Raw genomic sequence first — 18,340 nt, 5'->3', positions numbered from 1 at the left:
AGCGGCTTCCATCCTCCTCTAGTCTCACCTTAACGTCTCCTTCTCTAGCAACGCTGGCCTCTGGGCGCTCACACAAGTCCTGTCCATCCTTAAAACCAAACAAAAAGTCCGCCCTCCAGCCCAAATCCACACTTCCTCCAGTTCCTGTTCTCACTTCACGGCCAAACCACCAACACTCATGTCTCGTCTTCCTGCTCACTCACTCAAACCCCACAGCACACCGGCTTCTGCCCAGCACCCCAGTGGGACTGCGCCAACCGCAGTCATCCACAACCCTCTTGTCATCAAATCTAAACGTTCGCTTTGTAATCCTTATGCATCCTTGACCTCTGAGTGGTGTTTAGCCACAGAGGCATCTAAAAAGAGGAGCTAGTTGCGGCACAAGACTTGGGATTACTCAGGAGGTGGGGTAAGAGACAGGAAGGAGGATGGCTCCTAAAGGCCAGGCAGTAGACCGAGCACAGTGCTGGGGGCAGGGGGGCAGAAGCATCCCTCTCTTGAAAATCACGCCTTGTTGGAAGAACGGCCACAGACAGATCCGGATTCAAGTCCTAGCTCCGCCACGTATCAGTTGCATGTTTTGGAGTAACTCTCTTAGTAGGTCTGTGTCTCAAGCTTCCTCATCCACAAAGGAAAACCACCACCAGTACCTGCCTCATTGAGTGTGAGGATTAACTGACAATATATTTAAAGCACAAAATAAATTGATGGCTCATCCATATAGCAGAACACTGTCGCAGTCTTAGAAAATGATAGCACAGTCAGGCTCTGCGCTCAGTAGGGAGTCTGCTTGAGGTTCTCTCTCTCCCTCTGCCCCTCCCCACCGCCCCTCCCCGAGCTCTCGCTCTCTCTCTCAAGTAAATAAATAAATCTTTAAAAAAAAATGATAACATAAAGGTGTGCTTGCTGGCATTTACTAGCACAGAAAGATGCCCAACACATGAAGTGAATGGGCAGCATACAAAATACTCATTTTTGTAAATGGACAGAGACCAACAGTTCAGAAATTTATAGATGATTATTTCTGGCTGGTGAGCTTATTGGTGTTCTTTTATTTTATTGTTTTAGCTTCCTTGAGTTTGCTAGCTTCTCTACAATAAGCTCATATTACTTATACAATATAAAAGAAAAGGTTTCTATGACCAAAAAGTACAAGCATATGGTAAGTGTTCAGTAATTAGCTATTATGATGATGATACTTTCTAGGAGCCCGCAGAGAAAAGAGCCAGGGTCCGCCTGCCCTGAGGAGGCTGGGCTGACCCCCCACCACTAGAGAGGAAAGACACCCATGACTTAGATTTGGGTAGAGAATGCTTTGCCCACACTGGCTCTCAGCCCTAGGTTCATTTTAGCTCAGGCAAAAGCAGCTCTGTACTTTGTCCAGCTTTGGTCATCAGAAATCTGAATTAGGACAGGGGAGTCAAAGCTCAAAGTAATAAACTATTTGCACAATCTCTTCCTGTGACCATTAACTCTGCTAGAGAACCACAGCAGAAGCAGGGGGCCCCCGGGCAAGATCGGTGTGTGAGACCCCGTGTTCTGTGTGTCCTCTCCCTCTCATCCCCACACACCACAGGCTGTGTCACTACCTAGGGATGTGTAGCTATGCTTTACTGCAATGTTCAGAAAGAAGGTTCCAAATGCACCCCCAAGAATATTAAACCTGGCGTCGCTACCTGCAATGGGAAAAGAAAAGGACTCCAGTTTGAAGTAAAACTTAATTCTGCAACGAGTTCACCAAGAGGTGGTGGTATCCCAGCCAAGGGAAAATGTGGAATCAGAAGTGGGAGAAGTTCTGACTTATAGGATATCAACCCCAGGAAGAAGGGACAGAAACAAGAACACTGGGGGGAAAGAGGGAGGAAGGAAGGAAAGAGAAGAGGCACAGGGGAGCACGTGTGTCAGCCTGTGACTCGGAGAACAGAGGTCCTGCGGGATTAGCATTGCGGGAGGTGGGCGAGGCAGGGGAGGCCCACTGAAGAGCAGAGGAATCAGGTTGGGGGGGGAGGCGGCAAATTGTGCAGGTAAGCAAGCACGTCTGTGCCAGGGAAGCAGTCACCTTGTCCTTCAGCTCTTTGGAGCATAAATTCAAGAAAAACAGGTTTTGCATTTCGCTGACCACAGGGTAAAAAAATAAGTTGACCCTGGGGGCGGGAGGGGGAGGGAGTGGAAATAATTCATGGGAATACAGGTATCAACCTAGGACCTCTGAGGATTTAACATACATCTAAGTGCCTAGCCCAATGCCTGGGAAGCAGGGACCCAGGGGCCCCGGGGGATGGTGGAAGATGGCGTGCGTGCACGTGCGTGTGCACACATACACAGACAAGTTTTCAAATGTGAACCAGATGCAGAAAGGACGGGGTAGGAATATCAAAGAAATATCTGAGAAAGGCTTACATGTCCATAGAGAAAAGATACTGTATAATCATTGCATAAATAATTAGGCAGATATTGAAAACCTAAGCTCTCTATTCATATGAACATGGAAAGGTCTTCAAAAATACTGTAGAGGGGAAGGTTAGAAAACAATATTACAGGGGGGCCTGGGTGGCGTCTGCCTTCGGCTCAGGTCATGATCCCAGGATCCTGGGATAGAGTCCCACGAGCAGGGAGCCCGCTTCTCCCCCTGCTGGTGCTTTCTCTCTGACAGATAAATAAATAAAATCTTTAAAAAAAAAAAATTACAGAAATCTGAATTATATATATTTTAACTATGTATGTGCATATGTGAACACAAAAAAAGAATGGGAAGGATATACGCCAAATTTTAGCAATGGTTGCTTTTGGCGAGAACAACATAAGTGAAGAAGGCTAAGGAAGACTTGTATTTGGTCTTTATCATCATTTACTTTATTGTTCACAATAAAGCATTTATAATACTTGCATAATTTTTAAAATACAGCACTGTCATCCAATAAAAGATGAAGAAACAAAATTTGAGTTTACAGAACCTACTAAATTTTCAAGTGAAAAATTAACTTCTGCAATGAAAAAGAGAAAAGGCACAGAAGAGATGTTCATAAATATCTCTCTTAATACCATCCACTAAGGTGCCCTCAATCTATTAAAACTTCTAAAAATATCTGTAAATCCTTCTTCATCATGTGGCCTGTGGTGGAGGGGGGATATCACAAACAGGATGGTTTCCTGAATAAAACACTTTCTTTATTCAAAAATACAAAGTGATGACTCTAGGATAGGTTGAAACTGTAAATCAGTCTTGGTTTGCTGTAGTGGGGGGCAAGCGACTCCATTTTGGGCTTCTTTTTTACCATATCCTTTTATCATAAATTGGTAATCAAGTAACACAAGTTAGAAGTATACACATAGATTAATATATGTAAAGTGATCGTGTATACTTTCTCCTAATAGTGTAAATATTGTTATTCTTCCTCTGGATCAGTGATTCTCAACCAGGAGTAACACTGTCCCCCCAGGGAATATTTGGCAATGTCTGGAAACAATTTTGGTTGTCTCCACCGAGGGCTGGGGGGGGGGTACTACTGGCATCTACTGGGTAGAGGTCGGGGTGCTGGTAAACACCCTACAGTGCAGAGGACACCCCCTACAACAAAGAATTATTCAATCTAAAAAGTCATTGCTGCCAAGGATGAGAAACCCTGCTCAAAACCTAAAATTGTAATGCTACTTTAAATATTGAGAAAATAATTTTCCAAAGTAAAAAATGACACATTAAAGTTATTCTTTTATAAGTGGAATTAGGTTGGAATGCCTGGGTGGCTCAGTTGGTTAAGGTCATGATCCCAGGATCCTGGGATCGAGTTCCCCATTGGGCTCCTTGCTCAGCAGGGAGCCTGCTTCTCCCTCTGCCTGCCGCTCCCCCTGCTTGTGCTCTTTCTCTCTCTCTCTCTGACAAATAATTAAATAAAATTTTAAAAAAAATACAATAAGTGGAATTAGGTTAAAGAGTATGGGTTTGAAAATAAAAATGTTGGATTGACAGTCCTTAAAAATTCAAGTTAGAATCCTGGTTACCAACTTTGTAACCATGAACAAGTTACTTAAAGTTTCTTCTTCAGTTTCCTGATCTCTAAAACTGTAACCACAAGATCTACCTTTGAGGGTCGGTGTGAACATTAAGCCAGTCAATCTCAGCCCCCTGCTTCACTACCCGTGTGGCCCATAGCAGAAAGGCAATCAACCTTCATTCCCATCCTTCTCTTACTTCGCTCCCCCTATGATCCATTCCAATTACACCAAATTACAACCATGGTCTCACCAGAGATTTAGGATGATACAATGATGCATAAATTTCAATAGTAATGTAATATTAACTTGTTAAATAGTATTATGACCAAAAATAATGAAAGTAGAGGGATTAAATGTTTTATTTGAAAGACTATAGTCACAATTTCTCCTTCATTTTAAAGGAAAAAATTCACATAGAATCCTTTTAATCTGAATACATCTAGTCTCTCAAAAAGCCACACCCACCATTGGAATGAAGGTGAACCGAGTCCTACAAAGGGAGGGAGAAACCAAGGCAGGAATCAGGTGGCAGGTCTCCAGTTCACCAAGACCGTTCAATAGGGGCAGAAGATAATGAAGGGACCTACTTTGGTGGTGATCCTATACGTAATGTAGGTCTCCATCGTACAGACATGCTTCTTGGGGTCGTCAACTGTGACAAAGAGATCTCTGGTCTCGCCATCGATGTCATCATCAAGCTGAAGTCTGTTGAGAAGGGAAGATGAAGAAGCTGGACTCGAAGTACCTGCTGGAGTACCACCGTTGGGCAAAATGAGATCCTGAAAGAAGGAAAGAGTCACCTTACAATTAAATGAAAACACACTGTCTGGAGAACATCAGCAAAAGTGCCTTGTGTAGCCAAACCAAGAAACACCTCTACATACAAAAGTAAACGTTCAAAGAAACTGAGCCTCTCCCTACTAAGTGTTTCTTGAGTGCACAGGTCTTCTGGGACTGAGGGAAACAAACTATGGGAGTGCTCTGCGTCAAATTCATGCCGACTCATCTTCCAGCAAGCACTGAAGGAACCTCCAAGATGCACACAGCTCAGGGACAGAGAACCTAACAGCCCCCACCACCGTCAGACTTCAACAGAGAGAGAATGCCAGGAGCACACCGCAAGAGCATTCTCTTTCTCCCCCTTTCTCAAGACCACCACCTGGGCCCAGGGACACATTAACAGATCTGAACCCTCTTAAATACTTGGCACATTTAAAAACTCAATCAACCATCACAAAGAGACAAGTAAACATGACGTGCCTCCCGAAAGAAGTTCACACCGCCACCTAAAAAGCATGCTTGCCCAAAAACTGGATCTGAATCCTGAACAAATCTCTAGACACAACACCAATTTGTAGGAAATACAGAGGAGTGAGGGAGATGTTAAACCATACTATAAGGATGCAATCAGCAGAACCCACGCTGTGTGAAATTAAAGAGAACCAAGGACCCAGTTTCTTCAATAAATGAACTGCAAGGAATAAAAAAAAAAGACAGAGGAGCACCTAGAGATACAAAGCAATTTAAGAGACCTATTATAACAACTGCAGCAGATCCTGATTAAAACAAAATATTAACAGATTTTGTGATATTTGGGAAATTTGAATATTGATCAGTTATTGGATGATATTAAGGAATTATCAGGCATGATAATAAAAGTATTATGATTTTACAAAGTCTTCATCTCTTAGGAATATATGCTAAAATATTCATGGATGAGGGGCGCCTGGGTGGCTCAGTTGGTTAAGCGACTGCCTTCGGCTCGTGATCCTGGAGTCCCTGGATCAAGTCCCGCATCGGGCTCCCTGCTCTGCGGGGAGTCTGCTTCTCCCTCTGGCCCTCCCCCCTCTCATGCTCTCTCTCTCATTCTCTCTCTCAAATAAATAAATAAAATCTTTAAAAAAAATAAAAATAAAAAAATAAAATATTCATGGATGAAATGACAGGATGTGTGATATTTGCTTCAAAATAATGAAGGATACATAGACGGGGATATAAATGATACAAGATATGCCCCGAAGTTGCTAACTGCTGAAGCTGGGACTTGCAAGTTCATGACACCAGTTCCCTCCTCTTTTGTGTATGTGTAGATATGTCCACAATATAAAAGCTTTACAAGGGGGGGGGGGGCGGGGGAAGAGGTACAAATGCCAGAAAGGAAAGAGAAGGAAAAATTTTTTGAATTATGGACCTCTTTCTCTTTAGGCCTTAGGAGGAAGTCACTTGATTAAGTTACGTTCCTACAATATCCAAAAAAGGTGCAGTCTTACCTTTTTTGGTTTTTAGGTTTTAATAACAGACAAAGCCCTGTCTAGCAGTAGATGTGAATGCATCTGCATGTCACCGTAAATTCATCAGGAGGCAAAGACAGGAATAAGGTAAGAAAGTGACAGGACACCATGGAAAAAGCCTTGGAAACATTCTTGGCCATCCGATCACAGGTCATCTGATCACAGGTCATCAGATCACAGGTCGGAGGTGGGGAGATGCTTTCCCTAAATTCTCTTCTTGTATGTAGGTTGGATTTGACTTAGCTCCCAGATAAGAGAACACAGAGAAAATGAGAGGTCAACCCAGCAGTCACATCCATGAGCTCTAGCTGATCATGGGACATCTGGGAAGAGGGCTGTGACAAGGTAGAGGGAAGTATGGTCTGGAGTCAAGGGCAATGTCCCCCCCACTCAGTGGATGATGGAAAGTAAACAGATAAGGCACCTTCGTTTGTCTCCATTTCTACTGACTGCAGAGAATTTAATCACATGCATATTTACGCAATGTCAAAAATATTTTAGTTACTGAATGGATACCATTTTCACAGAAGATACTTGTGGGAAGAGAGCCCACTCTCCGCTTCTCCCCAGCCGGGGGGCTGGTCAAACCCCACAGCAGCTGCCCTCAGTGCAGACAGGACTGCAGGGTCATCAGCAGCAGGGTCCAGCTGATCTGACCACTCTGTCAGCAGACAGACACCACTGGGCATGCACTGTCCACGCCCCAGGGCCTGGGGGTCTGCAAGGACATCGCCTCTGGAACTCCGTGATCACCATCGTGTCTCCCTCATTTCAGTATGTAATGTTTAAACACCGACCTCAGGCAAGGCACCACGCTAGGCACTGCAGGGGCCCAGCCTTGCTTACATTTCATCAACACTAGCACGTGGGGCCTCAAATCAGCTCTAGCCATGGCTGAACACCGCACAAGAGAAAGGAAGAACTCAAAATCTTTAGTCAGCTAAGCCACCCACAGCAGCTCTGCACCGTCTGGCCTTGAAGGATCTTACCAGCCTTGTTTCTCATGGCATCCGTTCCAGAACCCACCATGCTGTTTCATACCCCTCACCTTTGCTTGCAAAGCCACCCGTCTTTCTTACGTAGTGGTCTCCAAGTATCTCACTGGAATCTGCTCAAATGCCCCCTCCTCTTGGAATCATTCCTTGATTTGCCCCCTGACAAAATTAGTCAATCTTCTCAGTTCTTTGAAGATACTCCCACTGAAGCAGTTTTCACAGTTCTAATCATTTATGTAACATCCACAAACACCGCAAGTCCCCAACAACTATGACTGTGCCTCGTTTACCTGTGTGTGTGTGTGTGTGTGTGTGTACGCGTGTCTGTCTGTCTGTCTGTCTGTCTGTGTGCCGGTCTCCCAATGGCTCCAAGCCAACTCACCTGACTTTTGCTCTGGGGACCTCTGCCAATAACTTTCCAAAAAGAGCTCACACAAAGGTTGGAGATGTCTCGGCCAGACAGCGGGAAGTTAACTTGTTCTCAAGTCAGGTCACTGGGGTGGGGCGAGGGGAGGGAAGAGTCAGGCAAACAGATCTTATCACACTGAAGAGTCTTTCCACCTAGAACTGTGTGACCAGGGGGGCACCTGGGTGGCTCAGTCGTTAAGCGTCTGCCTTCGGCTCAGGTCATGATCCCAGGGTCCTGGGATCGAGCCCCGCATCGGGCTCCCTGCTCGGCGGGAAGCCTGCTTCTCCCTCTCCCACTCCCCCTGCTTGTGTTCCCTCTCTCGCTGTGTCTCTCTCTATCAAATAAACAAAATCTTTAAAAAAAAAAGAACTGTGTGACCAGGGAAACGCTCCCACCCTTACTATCAGGTGTTTCACGGGCCATTACGTAAGCACATACAAATAGCCGGTGACTTACAAATGTCTACAATTTCCTAAAACTGGACCCCACCAGCTGGGCTTTCCATGGCACACATGTACACAATGCTTCCATGTTCTTATTTCATCGCAGCTCAGGGCAGCCTTGTGAGGTTAGCAAGACAGATAACGTCTCTACCGAGAAGGAGGCAAACTCCGAAAGGTCAGGTATCGAGTCCAAATGAAGCTAGTCATCGCTATGCTAAGAGCTGAACCCAGGTTTCTAGTTCTGAGTTCAAGGTTCTTATCAAGCCAAATGCCTTTTGTGTGGCTTTTTCCAACCCAACAACACCCCATAGCTCCATTATCTGGCCATAAATCCTTCTGGGTAAACACAAAGCTTCTGTTTTTAAAGCCAATCAAGGAAAGCTAACATTTCCCTGAGGGTCTTAATACAAGTTATGCCCCAAGTGACTCCGCCTCAAGATACAGTCCCCAAGAGAAGTAAAGGTGGAAGGAAAATATGAGAATCTTAGGAGGAAAAGGTCAGGGATCAGAGTCCTCTAGCAGGAGGTGTGCTTCGCTAAGAGACCTAAGTTCTAGAGCAGGTGCTGTGGAACGGCAGCACCTTTCTGACCAACATGAATTACAGAATGCAAGAAGTGAGAGAAACCTTGGCTCAACACAAAAGCCTCCTGTTTCATTTTCACTACCCTATAGTCAGGCTTCTACCCTGCAGCCAGAGAGCTCTTTGAAAAATCAAAGCATGTCTGTCACTCTCCTGCTCAAAACTCTCAAAGACATCCAATCGCATTCAGAATCAAATCCAAACTCCATCCCATAACCTATAGGGCCAATGGGACCTCATCACTCTCCCTGACCTCATCCTTGACATTCTCCCCCTAGCTCATCCTGCTCCAGATGCACAAGTCTTGGCTCATTTAGGCCTCAGGGCTTCCGTATTTGCTGCCCGCTCTACCTGGATCACTCTTCTCCCCTCACATTCCATGTGGTTGGCTTCTCTCTTCAAATAGGTTTCTGCTCAAATGACACGACTCAGGCTTTCTCAGCCCACAAAATCTAAAAATATCCCTGCACCCCTCTATCATTTTCCAGCCCCTTCCCTGGCTTTATGTTAGTCAAAGACTATCACTATCTGAAAACTTATTATGTACTGACTGACTGACTGACTGACAAGAGTAGAGACTTTCGTCTTATTTATTCCGCTATCCTCTGGCATATAGTAGGTACTCAGTAAGTACCTGATAAATGAATGAGTCTTAGAAATAATCCAACTCAACCCCTTGCCAATAGCAGGGACTCAATAAATAAACTGAGCTTAGCAATGACTAGGCAGTTCTGAAGTCCAGTTCCACTATTTACAAGCTGTGTGACTTCAGCAAGTTTCTTAAATCTCTCCATGCCCTAGTTTCCTCATTTATAAAATGGGTATAATGGGATTGAGTGAGTTAGTATATGGAAGCAACTGGAACAGTGCCTAGAACAGAGTGGGTGCTAAAAAAAAGTGAAATCAACTTGTCTGCAAGTTTTCTTGAATCCCCCTAGAAACTATGGGGCTGGGTTCACAACAGATACTTAATAAATGCTGTTGAAAATAAAAATTGTATCAAGAGTCATTGTTGGTGCCTCAAATACACTTTCCTTAATGATTTTACTATAGCTACAGTAACCCTTGTGAAAATTACAACTACATACTTGATAAATAAATGAAAACTCCTCATTGTTCCAAAATATCAATTCTCACTTATGCAGGTTTCAGTTATAAGTGAATTTCTTCTCCCCCCTCTACCCCTTTCTACCTAGGAAGAGAAACACATACATAAGCTGCTTCAGAAACCCCTCTGGTTCAAAGACTTTCAGTTATTAGACCTACCATTGTAGTCAGCCACGAGATAGATTATTAAATTAACATAAGTCATTGGCAAAATTCTATATTACATTATACACAGGGTTTATGAAAAGAAAGTGGTATACATTAGGAGCCAATACGGATTTAATTTTTTAAAAGTCATGCTTAGGGGAAAAAAAAAAAGAGACAAATCAAGAAACAGACTCTTAACTATAGAGAACTAATGGTTACCAGACAGAGGTGTGTGGGGGATGGGTGAAATAGGTGATGCGGATTATTAAGGAGGGCACTTGTGATGAGCACTGGGTGACTAAAATAAAATCTTAAAAAAAAAAAAAAGTCATGCTTAAATACTCTAACTTCTCTTTTTGATACTATTAGGGGAATGTGGGCAACATGATGATCTAGTTTCAGAAGAGCTTGACATAAGGCATCCTTATACCGAAGGGGAGAAGGCACATACCGTACCTGACTTGTCTCCATTTGTACCTCCCTCCTGCCAAGCACGCAGGAGATGCTTGAAGAATGAATATGTCCTACACAAAGTGAACAGAACACTCTTGATTGTTGACTTTGCTGCAAAGTTGAATTTAAGCCCACTTTAGAGAATACATTCAAAGGGAAAATCCCAAAAATGTTCTGTTCAAAGATGCTCATAACAGAGCAAAGAACACAGTGAACCCTGGAAAAATCCCAAGGGCTCAATAATCAGGAAATGATAGTGTTTACATTAATAGGAATGTTACACACTCATTTAAACATTACAAATCTAGACTCCTAGATAAACTCCATGAGCTGGGCAGATGCACCTTTGCTTTCTCCCTCTTTCCATTCTCCAGATACTAACTTAACAACCCAGAGAATGGAAAAGAAAGAGCAGTGGGGGGGAAATAAAAGCAAAACAGTGACTGGAATTGGACAAGATTGGAAACCAGGCAAGAACGCCATCCAAATACCAAAACTTCCAAAGGTTTTCTACTGGATCTAACTGGGACACAAGTGAGGAAAGAACTAGGAGGTATCTTTTAACCCCTGTCCCTGAGGTCACTTAAGGTTATCAAGATTACCAAAGAAGTAGAAAATGCCCTGAAGCCCTCATATACACTCTATAATTTGAAAGGACGATCTTCTGGGGGGATGGGGGAGTGAAGGGCCAACAGGGGGGCAGAGAAGGACCACCAGAGTGGCTGGCTGCTGTGGGCAAGGGGATGCCATGCACAGGCAGATAGGCCACGTGAGGACCACCAATAGAGGGAGGCCTGCCCACACGGCTTCCTCTCTCCATGAAGGGTGGAGATGCAAATGCAAGACAAAGGTCAGAGGAACATGAAGGCAGCTCCTCAGCTGCCCTGGGAGGGTCCACCAAGCACAAGGCAGGCAAGACTGCCAACTGAAGGAGCTAGGCTCTACTGAGATGGGGAGAACATTCGAAACAAGAAGGAAGCCAGGCTACACTGGATCCAGACACAGAGAGAAATGAAGCCAAGTTTCCAGAGGACTAACCAGGACCCTGGCTTTCTTCCTTCTGACTCTTTTCCCCACTGACAGATCACTCAACTCAACTGTCAACTGATTACTCAACTCAACCTAAGATCCAAGAAGACAATTCTAACATCATTGAGAAACAGAAGAGATCCAATAATTCACTTGTTCTGAGAGGAGGCAAATGGCACGCCTGCATTACCTCATTAGACACAAGAAAACCTAAAAATATACCCAGCCGATGTTAATTCATGTTCAGACCCAAGACGACAAAAACACGAAGAAAGTAGCACAGTCCTCAAGAACAGATAAATATATGTATTTGAAAAAGATTTATCCCATGAAATAGAACACTTTAGGCCACATTTACTTTGTGCTCCTATTAAAGACAAAAAGTCAAAACTGCAAGAGGGAATAAAAAAGTTAAAGTATAAATTGAAAATGGAAGGAAGTAAAAACTACAAGCCTTCTAAAAGATGAGTCAGATAAAGTAACTTAGGAAACCTGATCCATACAGAAGGGAGTGGGGGAGGGGAGTAGACAATAACTATTTAAATTTTACCTCTATGTATTATTATAAATTATAAGGATATGCTATAAATAACTAAGCCAATAAACTTCTAAGTCTATAGGAGATAGATGCCTTTTTAGGAAAATACACGGCCAAAATGAAATTTAGTTGAGGTAGAAAATCTAAATAAATAAGCACAGGACTGTTGTCAGAGAACTTTTACTGACAGGTAAGCTAAGCCCCATTGTTGTACAGCTGAGCTCCACTGAACATCAAGGAGTAAGTTCTGTTTTATTCAAATACTCTAAGACACATACTTTTAAAAAATGGAGAAATCTTTTAAATCATTTTATGAGGATTAATTATATTTGATATCAAAATATTAGGACAGAAAAGGAAATTAGATAGCAAGCGTAAACACTGTCAATAAAGTTAACAGCAAGTGGTGTATTAAAACAATTTTTAAAAAGAAGAATATTCCAGGATCAAGTCAAATATGTTCAAGGAAATCAAGAATAATTTAATACTAGGAAATGTATTATGCAATTTATTACATTAACTGATTATATAATCATTGTTGGATATAATCATGTCCTTGTACAACTACCAAAATGCTTATTGGTATCATTCATTGGTAATGAACTGGTATCAGCCATTCCATTAAAATCGCTAAGTAAAATTAAGAAATAAAAGTAAAGTTCCTAAGGGGTGTGTGGGTGGCTCAATCAGTTGAGCATCCGACTCTTGGTTTTGGCTCAGGTCATGATCTCAGGGTCGTGAGACTGAGCCCCGCGTCGGGATCGGCTCCTGGCGCAGGGTCTGCGGGAGATTCTCTCCCCGCACCCCCCCCTCCCTTTTTCTCTCTCAAATAATTTTTTTTTAATCTTAAAAAAAAGTAAAGTTCCTAAGAAGTGAAACTTCTTTGCAGTTACATTTCTATACACTAATAATGAAGTAGCAGAAAGAGAAATTAAGGAAACAATCCCATTTATAATTGCACCAAAAATATTAAATACCTACGAATAAACTTAATCAAGGAGGTAAAAGACCTGTTCTCTGAAAACTAGAAAACACTGATGAAAGAAATTGAAGATGACACAAATGGAAAAATATTCCATGCTCATGGACTGGGAGAACAAATACTGTTAAAATGCCCATACTACCCAAAGCAACCTACAGATTTAATGCAATTCCTAGCAAAATATCAACAGCATTCTTCACAGAACTAGAACAAATAATCCTAAAACTTGCACAGAACCACAAAGACCCCAAACAGGCAAATCAATCTTAAGGAACAAAGCTGGAGCTATCACAATCCCAGATTTCAAGATGTATGACAAAGCCATAGTAATCAAAACAGTATGGTACTAGCAAAAAATAGACACATTGGTGGATCAGAATAGAGAGCCCAGAGGTAAACCCATGATTATACGGTCAATTAATCTATGACAAAGGACGCAAGAATATGCAATGGGAACAAGACAGTCTCTTCAACAAATGGTGTTGGAAAAACTGGACAGCTACATGCAAAAGAACAAAACTGGATCACTTTCTTATACCATACACAAAAATAAACTCAAGATGGATTAATATGAGACCCAAAACCATAAATTTCCTAGAAGAAAGCATAGGCAGTAATTTCTTTGACATCAGTCATAGAAACATTTTTACAGATAGGTCTCCTTTGGCAAGGGAAACAAAAGCAAAATTAAACTACTGGGACTACACCAAAATAAAAAACTTTTGCACAGCAAAAGAAACCATCAACAAAACAAAAAGACAACCCACCAAATGGGAGAAGATAGTTGGAAATGATATATCTGATAAAGGGTTAATATCCAAAATATACAAAGAACTTACACAACACCCAAAATAATAACAACAACAATAATCCAATTTAAAAATGGGCAGGGCGCCTGGGTGGCTCAGTTGGTTGGGCGACTGCCTTCGGCTCAGGTCATGATCCTGGAGTCCCTGGATCGAGTCCCGCATCCGGCTCCCTGCTCGGCGGGGAGTCTGCTTCTCCCTCTGACCCTCCCCCCTCTCATGTGCTCTCTCTCACTCTCTCTCTCTCTCTCTCTCTCTCAAATAAATAAATAAATAAATCTTTAAAAATAATAATAATAAAAATGGGCAGAAGACATGAACAGACATTTCTCCAAAAAACATACAGATGGCCAAGAGATGCATGAAAAGATGTTCAACATCACTCATCATCCAGAGAAATGCAAATCAAAACCATAATGAGATAATCACCTCACACCTGTCAGGATGGTTAACCTCAGGGTGCCTGGGTGGCTCAGTCGGTTGGGTGTCTGCCTTCAGCTCAGGTCATGATCTCAGGGTCCTGGGATTGAGCCCTACATCAGGCTCCCTGCTCATCGGGGAGCCTGCTTCTCCCTCTCCCTCTGCCTGCTGCTCTCCCTGCTTGTATGCACTCTCTCTCTGTCAAATAAATAAATTAAATTAAAAAAAAAAATGAGTGGCTAAACTCAAAAAGACAAGAAACAACAAGTGTTGGTAAGGATGTGGAGAAAAGGAACCCTGTGCATTGTTGATGGGAATGCAAACTGGGGCACCCACTGTGGAAAATAGTATGGAGGGTCCCCAAAAATTAAAAATAGAATCACCATATGACCCAGTAATTCCACTACTGGATATTTACCCAAAGAATATGGAAACACTAAGTCAAAAAGATATATGCACCCCTATGTTTATAGCAGCATTATTTACAATAGCCAAAATACGGAAGCAACCCAAGTGTCACCTATAGATGAATGGATACAGAAGATGTGGTATATATAGACAATGGAATATTACTTAGCCATAAAAAAAAAAAGACATCTTGCCATTTGCATCAACATGAATGGATCCAGAAAGTATAATGCTAAATGAAATTAGTTAGTCAGAAAAAGACAAATACCATATGGCTGCACTTATATGTGGAATTTAAGAAACAAAACAAATGAACAAATAAGAAAAGAGACAAACAAAAACCAGACTCTTAAATACAGAGAACAAACTGATGGTTACCAGAGGGAATGTGGGGGGTGGGGGCGATGGGTGAAATAGGTGAAGGGGATTAAGAGTACACGTATTGTGATGAGCACCGAGTAATCACTGTATTGTACACCTGAAACTAACAGAACACTGTATGTTAACTATACTGGAATTTTTTTTTTAAAGATTTTATTTATTTATTTATTTGAGAGAGAAAGAGAAACAGCATGAGAGGGGATAGGGTCAGAGGGAGAAGCAGGCTCCCCGCTGAGCCAGGAGCCCGATGCAGGACTCGATCCCAGAACTCCGGGATCATGACCTGAGCCAAAGGCAGTCGCTTAACCGACTGACCCACCCAGGCGCCCTATACTGGAATTTTTAAAATAAATCAATTAATTAAAAAACAAAACAAAAACCAATACCAGTCCCATGGCAGACTTTTCCAGGAACCAGGCTGGATATGATGAGACTTTTGAAGAGAATGCAGGGGTGGGGCGGGGGACACACAATAACAGTAAAGTTCCTAAATATTTTAAAGAGTTTATATCAGAAAACATCAACAATGAACCTTCAAAACATTATGTGAAAGAAGCCAGACATCAAAGACCACATGTATCATTCCATTCATATGAAATGTCCAGAACAGACAAATCCATAGAGACAGAAAACAGATTTTTGGTTGCCAGGGGCTTGAGGGAAGGGAGAACAGGGAGTGGATGCTTAAGGAGTATGGGGCTTCTTTTTGCGGTAACAAAAGTATTCTGGAATTAGATAGTAATGATGTATGCACAATGCTGTGAATATACTAAAACCACTCAATTGTATACTTTAAAAAAGATGATTTTTAGGGTATGTGAATTCGATCCCAATAATTTTTTTTGAAAAGCAGCAAACATTAAAGGCCTGTCTACTAAATTCAGAAACAAGATCCTGATACCTAATATCACCCCATTATTCAAACTGTTCCAGAAGACTCTAGCTAATGCAATGATGTCCATACAGTGGAGCTCCCTGCACTGAGGTACCCGAGAAGAATACTTGAAAACATGCAGCGATCCACCACATCACTCCCTGGCAAGAGGTCAGTTTCCCAAATAACCCCCTAAATTATCTAAAATTGAAATACACTTAATAGGGAGAAGATGTATTTAGAACATTTTAAAATGATCGGTCTGAACTGATGTAACTGTAAGAATGTTCAGTGACAAAGGAAAGGACACAAACTATATGGGGGATGGCACTATCATTTGCAGTTATTAGCTTCCCTCCTGTAAGAGGATTATACATTCTGACTACTGCCAAGTGACTGTCCACAGGAGGGCACATCCCCACCCCCCACCCCTCCTCCTTTTGGCTTGCCTATGTGACTTGCTCCAGCCAAAGGCACACAAGCCAATACGGCACACACACCAGATGGGAGCAGAGAGTATCAGGGCCTCTGCACCCTGCCACCAGCTCTCCAGTTCTCTCCCCTCCGCACCCTTCCATCAGCTGTCCGGTTCTCTCCCCTCCGCACCCTTCCACCAGCTGTCCGGTTCTCTCCCCTCCGCACCCTTCCACCAGCTGTCCGGTTCTCTCCCCTCCGCACCCTTCCACCAGCTGTCCGGTTCTCTCCCCTCCGCACCCTTCCACCAGCTGTCCGGTTCTCTCCCCTCCGCACCCTGCCACCAGCTCTCCGGTTCTCTCCCCTCCGCACCCTTCCACCAGCTGTCCGGTTCTCTCCCCTCCGCACCCTGCCACCAGCTCTCCGGTTCTCTCCCCTCCGCAACCGTCCACCAGCTCTCCGGTTCTCTCCCCTCCGCACCCTGCCACCAGCTCTCCGGTTCCCTCCCCTCCGCACCCTGCCACCAGCTGTCCGGTTCCCTCCCCTCCGCACCCTGCCACCAGCTGTCCGGTTCTCTCCCCTCCGCACCCGTCCACCAGCTGTCCGGTTCTCTCCCCTCCGCACCCGTCCACCAGCTGTCCGGTTCTCTCCCCTCCGCACCCGTCCACCAGCTGTCCGGTTCTCTCCCCTCCGCACCCGTCCACCAGCTCTCCGGTTCTCTCCCCTCCGCACCCTGCCACCAGCTCTCCGGTTCTCTCCCCTCCGCACCCTGCCACCAGCTCTCCGGTTCCCTCCCCTCCGCACCCTGCCACCAGCTGTCCGGTTCCCTCCCCTCCGCACCCTGCCACCAGCTGTCCGGTTCTCTCCCCTCCGCACCCGTCCACCAGCTGTCCGGTTCTCTCCCCTCCGCACCCGTCCACCAGCTGTCCGGTTCTCTCCCCTCCGCACCCTGCCACCAGCTCTCCGGTTCTCTCCCCTCCGCACCCTGCCACCAGCTCTCCGGTTCCCTCCCCTCCGCACCCTGCCACCAGCTGTCCGGTTCCCTCCCCTCCGCACCCTGCCACCAGCTGTCCGGTTCTCTCCCCTCCGCACCCGTCCACCAGCTGTCCGGTTCTCTCCCCTCCGCACCCGTCCACCAGCTCTCCGGTTCTCTCCCCTCCGCACCCGTCCACCAGCTCTCCGGTTCTCTCCCCTCCGCACCCGTCCACCAGCTCTCCGGTTCTCTCCCCTCCGCACCCGTCCACCAGCTCTCCGGTTCTCTCCCCTCCGCACCCTTCCACCAGCTCTCCGGTTCTCTCTCCTCTGCCTTGAAACTGGCATGTCCCATCGGGGGCTGCGCCTCCAGAATGGAGTCCCTGTGGACAAGAGCCATAGCAACAAACTCACAGCCACTGACACATACCGTGACCTAGAAATTAATGTTTGCTGCAAATCTTTGAATTTTCGGAGCTCTTACCACAGCAAGGCTGACTAATGCATGTAATTATAAAAATGTCTATATAATTTTTTAAACCTAGATGGGAAATAGTGCTATCAACAATATGAAACTTTAAGCTAAAGTATCTTCCCCCCCCCCCCCCCGTAGAGTTATTCAAATGCATCTTAACTGTATTTCCTAAGTTCCAGGACCCTACTTTCTTATTAGTAGGAAGCTCAATCCTCCTTCCTTCCTACGTTTGCCCTGGGATCCCTATCACAAATATTGTCTCAAACCTCCAAGGCTGCTTGCACAAGTATCTCCAAGTTCCCAAGGCCCACCAGCCTGTGGTTTCTAGGTTAGCATCTTCCCTGAGCTTCTTACCTTTTCCTACTCTGGATTCTGGACCATTTCTTATGAGGTAAAGACTCTTCTTTAGACATGGGTTAAGATACCCCCTGTTTCAAAGCCTTATTTGTAGACTAATAAAGTTGTTTAGAAACTGAAAAGACTTCCCTAGATTTTTTAAGATTTTATTTATTTATTTGACAGACAGCGTGAGAGGGAACACAAGCAGGAGTGGGAGAGGGAGAAGTAGGCTTCTGGCCGAGCAGGGAGCCCTATACGGGGCTTGACCCCAGGACCCCAGGATC

General features: G+C 44.2%; 1 protein-coding gene across 3 annotated transcripts in view; it reads right to left on the bottom strand.

Moving 5' to 3' along the window:
• Positions 1 to 18,340, bottom strand: part of SNX30 (sorting nexin family member 30) — a 112,116-nt gene that overhangs the window by 56,700 nt on the left and 37,076 nt on the right. For all 3 annotated transcript variants that reach the window (XR_006792196.3, XM_064579397.1, XM_045882953.3), the window contains exon 2: positions 4,581 to 4,772. Coding sequence is in view for 2 of the 3 variants with exons in the window: in XM_064579397.1 (XP_064435467.1) it covers positions 4,581 to 4,772 (192 nt within the window). In the remaining variant the exon portion in view is untranslated. The remainder of the gene's footprint in view (positions 1 to 4,580; positions 4,773 to 18,340) is intronic.

This window comes from Mirounga angustirostris, unplaced genomic scaffold (genome assembly GCF_029215605.1).
Source record: "Mirounga angustirostris isolate CCGP_5_RB_7025 unplaced genomic scaffold, mMirAng1.0.hap1 SCAF_15, whole genome shotgun sequence".
Classification (NCBI taxonomy): domain Eukaryota; kingdom Metazoa; phylum Chordata; class Mammalia; order Carnivora; family Phocidae; genus Mirounga; species Mirounga angustirostris.
Note: the sequence above shows the minus strand (reverse complement) of the source record. Positions and strands in the feature narration are given on the sequence as shown.